Consider the following 10,766-nt stretch of genomic DNA (forward strand, 5'->3'; position numbering starts at 1 on the left):
CTCTCTCTTAATAGGTTTGTTTGATACCAAAGAAATAAAAGAGTATCCCAACTTTTTAATTTAAGCTTTATATACATTTAAGAATTCAAATTGATTTTATTTACACACATCGTCAATTATATTATTAAAAAATAATCATTTTGGTATATGTAGGGAAAAGACAACGTTAACTTTTATCTTTAACGATTTATTCCATTAAAAAAAATACAGTACATATAGAAATATAATTTATAAATCAAAACAGCTTAACTATTCTCCTTTTGATTATTATTTCGTATACTGCTTTTAACATTTGCAATAATTTGTCAGGAACAACTCAGAAAAAAAGATAATTGTAAAATAAACACCTGTATATTTATTTAACAATTTGCGGTGGGCAATATATGACAACTGCATCTCAATTAGAGCGAGATTTGGCTGTCGATGGATTTTTTCATGTCATGATTGACTTACGAGACAATCTATGTTTATTCATATTCTTTTTCCTTTATCTTGTTTTTGTTTAGTACTATTACTCGCGCATCAATGAATTACTCTTAGCACGCCCCTAGTGGATAAATACGCCAGTCATGTGTGGTAGTTCTAATTCTTGCGTTGGCCAATCACAGGGAAGGATCGAACAAGCTGAGAATTAAGTTGTAGTTGTATTTTCTGATATCATTTAATACGCGATTTCTCTTGTGAGAAATAGGACATCATCTTAAGATTTTAATTTTGTTTTTCTTCATTTGTTTGTTTTAAACAAAATAGTCAAAATTCCACCTTCAAAGATCGACGTGATGACGGCGGACTCGCAACAGCCGACGCTACATCCGAACAGTAAGTTCATATACATACATACATATTTCTGCATAATAAACAAATTTATTTTTAATTAATTAGTTAATGAGTTAATTAATTAAAAAAAATAAAAAATATTTAAAGCATATCTGTTAATTTTCAGAGAGAAGACGGGTTTCCATGTGTGTTGGTTGTGGTTCCCAGATACATGACCAATTTATTTTGCGTGTAGCACCGGACTTGGAGTGGCATGCATCTTGTCTAAAATGTGTCGACTGCAGTCAGTTTTTGGATGAAAGCTGTACTTGTTTTGTAAGAGATGGGAAAACATACTGTAGGAGTGACTACGCTCGGTAAGTAAATAAACATGAACATATTAAATATATGATATATTTCATCTCAACAATGTATATTGATACCTAGTAGTATTTAACATCCTTGTATACTTCTTTTTATAACTTATTTGTTCTTTATCATGACTCTGTCACTGCCAGAATCTGGTGCCCTTGGTGTTAAAAATAGGGTTTAGAGGTATATACTAGTGTGCTACTGTCAAATGCGTGTTTTGTATGGTATAATGACTTTTGATTCGAAATGAGATAAATTATAAAGTTACTCATACAGTAAATTAGATTTATATCATGTTTAAAGAAATTTTGCCTATGAAGATATGAACTGACAATTTTTCTTTTCCAATTTTCAGATTATTTGGTGCAAAATGTTCAAAGTGTCAAATGACTTTCACAAGAAACGACTTTGTGATGAGGGCGCGGGACAATATGTACCATATAGACTGTTTTCGTTGTGTAGCGTGCAGTAGACAACTTATTCCTGGAGATGAATTCGCTCTTAAAGAAGAAGAACTTTTTTGTAAGGCTGATCATGATGTCGTTGAGCGAGCTTCTACAAAAGAAAATGGAGCGGATGATATAAACATTAGAAACAATAAAAACACAACTGAAAATTTAAATAATGACAACAACAATAATAACAAAAAGGAAAATGGATTACATCAAAATTCAGGTAGGCATTTTTACAAACATCTGCTTAGTGTATATTCATATTGCTTTTAATTGAAGGAAGCTGATTATTGACCTATATTGTTAACTTATGCTTGCTGGTATATCGTTTGAACCCATGGGGATATTTTTGTTTTCAAATCTAAAATCTACATATTCAATAATGCTAATAATTGCTTGAAATCAATGCCCCAGTTCTGCGACCTATCTCGTATTGTAATTTTGTGCAAAAAAAAAAAAAACATGAATGAAAAATATGCATCCAATTAAAGTGGAGTAAATTATTAGGAAAAGAAATTTATTTTGCATTTGAAAACAGGAAATACTAAACTTCTTCATAAAAAAAACCAGCGAGGGCATTAATTATCTGAAATTTTCCTCGGTTCTGTTAACATGTTGAAATAATGATTATAATTTACTTATCTGATAAATCTGCGTGTTTTGATATTGGTAGGTTGGATTGTTTATACCATGTAATTATAAACAAGATCGAGAGAATTAGAAAACAGGATAAGACAAAACCTGGAAATCTTTAGAGTTCTTTCGTAACTATCATTTACAGTGCAGTTTTGCAGACAACCCTTCTTGTGATGAGCACGTTTTTATAAACAGTCGTCTACTTCCGTTTACTTTTTTTGTTTGTATTTTCACATATGCATGCACGTTTCCAGTTTCGTTGTTTGAATATATTATCAAATATTCACAATGACACTATCTTGGGTTTATACTATTTCGAATTATTGTACTCCATTTGGGGACCAAACTATTTGTTATTCTTGGAAGGAGGGGGCTGGAAATTTGCAGAAGATTGACCTCAACATGCAAGAAGAGAAAATAAATCAATCAAAAAGCAGTTCAGTTATAATATCACGAGCCACAAATTTTACGATTTTGCCTGAAATTTACTGTAATGAATATTATTTAAATTATATATTCATACTAAATATGGATGATTGTTTCTAACTACAATTTAAATTGGAAGTGTGTACATCTTTCCTTGCCCTCCCATCATTTCATTAGCTCCTAGATTTTAGAATATGATATTAATCCCTTATTTTAATAGAGAATTAAACCAATTCCTTATTAAAAATTTCCAATATTAAAGTCGTGTATAGTAGTGTTGACTTAACTGTTTGTGTTTATTTTTCGAATTACAAGTCCCTTCTCACGATATTTATCAATCATACTTGTTTATCTAATCATTTTCAAATTTTGACATGACGCTATCTTGTAAAGTCTTGCCACAAAATCATTTTTTTACCAATTATTGTTGTACTGAAGAAAAAAATATGTATATTTTTTTTGAAGGAAACACTATTAGATAAAATTTAATTTTTTTATACAAATTGTGACTGACGACTTCTGTTGATAATTATGCGACATTTAGTACATATCGTTTGACAGGTGCGAAACATTACTGTCCAAATAAATCGCTCTAACATCTTGTAAACGCGTATTAGAACCTTGTACAGAGACCGTGCCGACTATGTTCCATTCCAGTCGGCATTTTACTAATGACTCTTTATTATTATCATTATCTATAATCGAATAATAATTAGTCCATGTTATGATAATTATCTTAACTTTTAAACTAGCAGCAATGTATACCGCCATCATTTGGTTTAAGACATAACGCTTTTTGTAAATTTTAGTCTATGCAGCGCACAATTATTTAGACATGTGTAATTAAAATTCAATCTTTCAGTTCAATATTTGCACATGAAATGTAAATAGAAGAAATCATATTAGCTTTTAAAATCCCACCAGTACAGAATGATTGATTAAATAAAAAAGAACAGACCACACTAATTTTTTTACTCCTGTTATTTTAAATATAACTTTAGTTGGAAATATTAATTATTAAAACCGTATTTTGATAAACATCTAAGACTGTGTGAGATCATTAAGCAGAAAAATTAAATTATTTTTTTCTTGTTATAATTGTAACAAGATTAATTTCTTTTCTCATCAAACCTAATTAATTGACACGAGATATTCTCTTTATAGGACTGAAAATAATTATTTCTAGAAAAAGGTTAACATACAATTACTATTTCCTAGTAAATTAAATTTTCTAAACAAAAACGAAGGATATTTTCATGGCCATTCGTTTTACAAAATGAGTTTATAATTTTGTCGTAAATTTTGTATTAATTTGAACGATTGATGCAACCCCATCTCAAGAATCAATTAACATCCATAATGGCCTCTCATCGGAATAAAATTGATATTAGAACTGATTTTTATCAAATACTTCCTATAACAATTGCTTAGAATTGGTAATGACTATTAGTTTTTATCAATTGGAAATAAATATCAATATAATTATTCAATTTCTTGGCTGTCTAATCAGAAAGACAATTAAAGCCTACAAATCAGGATTGCAATTCGAGTGCACCAGAATTCATTTTTCATGGTTGAAAGTTCTGTTTCAGTTCTAAACGGATTAATTTGTGGTTATGATGAGAGTTTGTAAATTATTAAATACGGTGTTTAATTGTGTGATAAGCAAACACGAGACTCTACTCACATGAGAATACTGTGTATCCCTTTATAATTCATTGTAAAGTCAGCGACTAAAGTGATAAGTTTATGTTGAATAATAAATGAAGGAACGGAGAAGAGAAACTTGAAGAGAGAATAGATGCCATGTTTTGATGAGCTAAGGCAATTTATTGGAGTTGTTCGGTTTTTCTACATTTTAGATTATCTCAATAATCATCATAATCGGAAATAGTTTCTAAACGAACAAACATAGAACATTTAGAATATATTTAGAAAAAAGAAAATAAAATAAGTCAGTCTAGATTCCAACATTTAATTTTGATTGTCTATCATCAAATGTGTTTTTTCTTTGATCGACAAGATTGTCAACTTTTCATTGAATTCGTGCTTTGCATTGCACTTTTTCATAAGTTAGGCACCAAAATATAATATTAAAATAATGCAGTGTTATATCACAATGGGGTTGGTGACATATATGGAAATTAATAAAATAACACACTACATAATACATCACAAAAATAATAATGTACAATACACGAATTATAGTTGTTTTTGTTGTCTCCCTATACCTATCTCAATTTTGCATGCCTACCCTAACACATGTCCTTGAGCACTATAACAAGTCAACCTACCTACCTACCCCATTTTGACCGCCAGGAGGCAGGCAACATGTATATACTTTTCATTAAATTGTGTATGCCGTTTACCCGGTACTCACGAACTAGTAAAATTATTCATATTATTTCTCGGGTTTAAGGTGTTGAGCTTGAAATATTAAAACCATCTACAAACATTTAGTGGAGAACATTTGAATATTTTTTATGTTTTTCCCCTGACGATCCAGGGTATTAATTGATCAACGTCCTATATAATTTTTATAATAGTTTTTTGCCCTTATCTTGTGAATTATCAGTAATATTAGTTCATTGTATGTTAATTAATATTTATTTGCAGGTAGTAGAGATCATAACTCTCATTCAAATTCGAAAAACAGTGAATCAAGACGCAAGACAGACCAAAAGCCGACACGTGTACGAACGGTCTTGAATGAAAAACAGCTGCATACACTTCGCACGTGCTACAATGCAAACCCACGGCCTGACGCATTAATGAAAGAACAACTAGTAGAAATGACAAATTTAAGCCCCCGGGTTATTAGAGTATGGTTCCAGAATAAGAGATGTAAAGATAAAAAAAGAAGTATACTCATGAAACAAATGCAACAACAACAGCAAGACAAGGTACGGTTTAACCATTTATTTCAAAGGGGTACCAAGTTATTATTTGGGGGGGGGGGGCAGAGGTAAACTTGAACCATTTACGGAAAGAAATGACACAAGATTTAGCCGTTCAATTTCAAATGGTCAATAGTATGAACTGTATTAAACCTGCAAACCCATTCATTCCTTTTTTTTCACAACTAGCTGCACACATACGAAACATTAAGAATATATCGCATATCTTTTAATTTGGTAACCTTTTTTAATCTGTTATCCCTTGAATAAAATAAAAGAAATAAATTGTAAATATTATACATATTACATTTTCTGTTATTCCAAATCTATATTTTTGAATATCTATTGACTTGAAATTCTGCAGATAAAACCCTTTCACAATTGCTTTCACTGAAAAAGAATTGATTTTTATTCATCATCAAATTAGTCTAAACATTTAATTTCCGCTGAACACGGAGCTGTATTTTTACTAATAATAATCACCTTTGCTTAAAAAAAAAGATGATTTAAAAATGAAATTATTGGAAATGTATAAATATTTCATCCTTTGGGTACTGTAAAATGAAATCAAATATCAATGTAAAATTTTATTAAGACCGCTCTCATTCATACAAATTAATAAGCCGTAAGTTTTATTCATTTTTTATTGTCTGCGTTTTGGACAAATAAAAAAATAAAATTGATTGTAAAGAAACTCAGACTAAACCTGTTGGCATTCATGGTATAATTGATATAATTTGATTCTTTCATGTCTCATTTTCTGATGCCTTTCGTCAGTATACATAAAATTGCAAAAATGCCGAATGCGATGCATTCACATTTTTATTTTTCTTATGTAAACTGTAATTGACGTTCGGAAATTTGTATATTATTTTCTTATTTTCAATTGAAATGTAAAGTCATTTTCAAAGGTGTTTAATTCTTATTCAATGGACAAATAGATAAAATAAGAAATTTACCGTTACATTGCTGGCGGCATTTATGGTTATGTCGAACCGAAAGATATAATGATAAAAACAACACCTTTGATACATTTCGCTCCTCCGTTATTAAGTGAAAATACCCGAAGGGTGTCGAAAGTTTGTGCAGTCAATTTGTAAGCTAAGACTGTCCTATAAACGATTTTGACAATACTATTTTCAAATGCATATACTTTTACATGACGGGAGAATGGAAAAAGAAAATTGTACTCAAATCGTTAAATTATATAATGTTCATCTGCGATTTAATCATCGATTGTCGTCAAAATCACTGCTTTGAAAGAACTCAAGTCAACGTAAGCAAGTTTGGTCAATGATTTAACATTTATGAAGATGATAAAATGCTTAAATTCATACTGAAGTGGAATTTCTAAACGATTTATCGACAAATGAATTGACGTAGGACGCTGAAAAGCACATTGTCTGTGTTATTTTCAAGCTTGCCTTGGTCTGGTAAAGATTAGACAATCATTGTGGATGGTCTATTACAGAATAACAATGCTGTATTTATGAACAAACTCGGAACAATTGTCGATGTATTGATGTTTCTATACAATTTTCGCGCACTTGCACGTATGCGAGTTATTAGAATTTAATAACAACCTTTTCGACATGGCGTTTTCATCGTCTGCTTTTATGTGACAGCTAATTTCGTGTAGATTTTCTCTGATTATTAACGTTTGTAGCTATTTAATTTCCTCAGTTTTAAACAGCTTTTCACAAGTTGAAGACCCCCTTGTTCCGTTCCCTGCGGAAATTAAGAAAATTCTCAATTAGATTAGGACTTTTCTCCTTCATAATTACGAGCAAATTACAGTCCATATTACCATTTTATTACAAATAATTTCACTTGTCTTATCACGATATTTATGTCACGAAAACTAGTGATACAAACAGCTTCTTTGGTCAAATCAGTGTCACAGCCAAAACCTGGTTAACTATCGCGTGACATGAAAAGTTCGGGCAATCATGGGAGCATGGGAACCAGACGGGAATCGTAACTGAAGTGACCTAATACCTTTGTATTTTGGTTATGTTTGAGGTTAATGAAGCCAAACAAGCCATTTATATCTATATGTGCAATTTTGCATTGGCAATATGAAACAAGTCTGCTTCTGGGTTACATATGTTTTTTATAAATGTGTGTGTTAAAGTATATAAATACGTGTTGTGGGGTACAAAAGATGTAATATAGAATGGATAAGCTAGAACAAAGATAAAGAATAAAGAAACGTTAATACGGACGTTTTATTGTGACCTTCTCATAATTTCCATTGATAATCTCGCTTTTGCATTTATCACCAAATATTTTTTTCAATATTTATCAAACCAAGGACGTTATGTCAAATAAGTCATTTTATGATCAAAACGAAATCAACAATTTGATTCGGACATTATAGTAGTTCTGTGTATAAAAAAGAACGGATATCATCTCTGTGTGGTTTTCATATACTCTGATCCGTAAGCAGCTTAACATTTAAAAATATGTCATGGTCGACATCATCTAAGCACCGAGACATGGATTGTGAACAAAAAGGGAGTTCTATTATTTACCGTTCTAAACAAACAAAATGACGAGATGTTTACCCACAGGATTACAGAGTTATGTCGAGTGTGCAGTTTACACAACCTTAGATATATCTTCTGCTTTTCATTAGTTACACAAATTTAAATCTGGTAAATCGAAAAGTACACAAATTCCATTTCGTCTCGTCAGACTTGTAGTTATAAAAAGGCGCTTGCATAATGAAAAGCGAATGACCCTATTTCCTGATGCTATTTCAATTTGTGGCTTGCATTTATATCTCTAGTAAATGTAACACATTAACACATATTTGCTTACAAAAGTATTGTCTCGTAGAATTTGACATACTTATTTATCATTTTAGAATTTGCATATGCAAATATCAGTTATTTTGAATGATCCCTTATCGTTTTATTTTTCAATTAAACAAATACGTTATGAAGTACTATTTTTTTTTTCAGAATGGAGGACGGTTACATGGTCCATTGCAAGGAGTTCCGATGGTTGCTTCAAGTCCCGTTCGACACGAGAGTCCCATGCAAGTGAATCCAGTTGAAGTGCAAAGCTACCAACCTCCATGGCAAGCACTCAGCGATTTTGCAATGAAAAATGACATGGAACAACCCCCGTTTCAACAACTGGTGAGCTCCTTTGTCTATGACGTCACGCATGACGACGATGATGATGACGATCATGTCGTCTGCTATGATCAGTGTTGACCACGTGATTTATAATGACAACCCAACTAGGTAACTTGGCTGTTGTTCAGCTTCTGGGTTGCACTGTGTGGTCAAGTAAATGTAGTGGAATTTCAAACATTGTCTCTTTTGAAATATAATTTGGCACAACTTGATTGCATAGACCAACATCCAGACACTGCTTTGCCAATTGCACGATCATTGCGCATGATTTGTTGTCATTATTATCATTGTGTTATAGTTTTGATTGCTATTGCATCAATCTTTTTTGGTTTAGACCCATGCTTTTTTCTTTTAAAAATTAATAGCTTTAATACAACAAACTTAAAACTGTCAAATAGATATTGACTCTTGAAAAATTGAATAAATGGAAGAATTATATGTAACTGTTTTTTTAAAACGTAGAATTAGTGCAAAGACTCTACAATTTTACGTTGCTCAAATTTCTAGTTATATATTTCAAGCTTGGTTTCTATTGTTTTGCAATTGTTAGTTATTATTGACTGCTTTACATGTTGCTTTGTATTATCATGTTCAGTTCACTCATTTTTATTTAAAAAATGCTTTAAAATTATTTATACGAAAAAGAAAAAAAAATCTTTTAATTTTATCAGCTAAATATAAACATCAGAGTATTTAAATCACATTTTTTTGTTAGTGATCATCACAACTTGAAAACCATTATTTAACTCAAGCACTATAATAACTTCTTTTCCTCTTCCAGATGAATTCATTTGACAATATGGATTCTGACAGTACCTCTTCGTATCACAACGATAATGCTGTATACAATGACAGTTACGTGTGGAGCCAGCCGGATCATGATAACGGACAATTTTCAGACTCGGACTACCATGAATCGGAAATGTCAAGTCCATTGAGTCAGTAATACGATGGAACTTTAGTGCGCGGAGGGACGATTCTCAATTCAGGGACAGTAATTACACAATCACATAATGGACTTGTGACTTTTCCGGAAGAAGCTGTGTTTTATTTCCGGTCTTTTCAAAATGAAGATTTCTGTGCAGTAGACAATTTTTTGTTGTTGTGATTTTGTGGTAAATTTTATTTAAGAAAATTTAAAATGTAAAAATAGATTACTTCTTTGTTCAGTTGGTATAATCATGCTTGGTTGTCTTGGTATTTTTTTATTATTTTTTTTTCATTTAGAGATACACTGACGTCTCTTAATATATTCAAAACAAATCTTTAAAATTTGGAAAGCATTTCTTTCTTGAAATTTGACTACCATGTAGTTGTTCACCTATTACCTGCTGGTAAACATTTATATATGTTACCTTAATTGATTCACATCTCGTTTCTTAAAAACGCTCTTCAAGATGCATTTAATTTCCATTTTTGTTTCCTTCTCAGCTGAGCTGAGAGATTTCACGTATATATACATTTCTTAATATATGTTGAGTCCACACAAAATCAAACGTTGTTAATCATTTTATTTGCTCATTTTTTATGACTTTACACAAGCAAGTTTAGTTATCGTATTGGATGGCAAATGTATGTTTTATGAAATTTTAATTTATTATTACTATTTATTAATAAATCTATCAAAATATCTTGTACTTGAGTTTTCCTATTAATTTATCAAGTTGTCGTTAGATAAGACTAAATGTCTATATACAGAGATGTATCCTTAATTCTGTATGACTGACTCGCACGAGATATACATATTAATTTTAATGCATTTTTCTGTAGGCTGCATAGCCATCATGACAAATGAATGCTCTGACTTTTATATTAAATTCCTTTGCACCTTCAGTTATAATATTAACTGACTGTTTTTGTTTCAAGATATAAAAAAAAAAAATGAAGAAAAAAAAATATTGCCTCTGTACACCATCTTCATGCATGGGGGTCTGGATTGGAGATTTTATTTTTCAATGTTGATTTTCTATATTTTTTTGGCCCATTTTTTGCAATTTTTTATAATTTAGCACTCCATCATTTTTTACTATCTATATTAATTTCTATAATTTTATTTCTATGATTCAGTATTCAGTTAACAC

The 10,766-nt window shown here is 30.8% G+C and overlaps 1 protein-coding gene across 2 annotated transcripts; it reads left to right on the forward strand.

The window, feature by feature from the left end:
• The first annotated feature begins 585 nt into the window (after positions 1 to 585).
• LOC143071237 (insulin gene enhancer protein ISL-1-like) lies at positions 586 to 10,320 on the forward strand. Of its 2 annotated transcripts, none has more exons than XM_076245424.1 (6): positions 586 to 819; positions 944 to 1,133; positions 1,484 to 1,803; positions 5,259 to 5,545; positions 8,506 to 8,793; positions 9,467 to 9,608. In XM_076245424.1, the coding sequence occupies exons 1-5, from the start codon at positions 780 to 782 to the stop codon at positions 8,761 to 8,763; spliced, it is 1,095 nt and encodes a 364-aa protein (XP_076101539.1). In that variant the 5' UTR covers positions 586 to 779; the 3' UTR covers positions 8,764 to 8,793; positions 9,467 to 9,608. The 2 variants fall into 2 exon arrangements, with proteins under 2 accessions (XP_076101539.1, XP_076101538.1); XM_076245423.1 differs by having other exon boundaries at positions 589 to 819; positions 8,506 to 8,685; positions 9,467 to 10,320.
• The last annotated feature ends 446 nt before the right edge of the window (positions 10,321 to 10,766 follow it).

Source organism: Mytilus galloprovincialis, chromosome 4 (assembly GCF_965363235.1).
Source record: "Mytilus galloprovincialis chromosome 4, xbMytGall1.hap1.1, whole genome shotgun sequence".
Taxonomy (NCBI): Eukaryota; Metazoa; Mollusca; class Bivalvia; order Mytilida; family Mytilidae; genus Mytilus; species Mytilus galloprovincialis.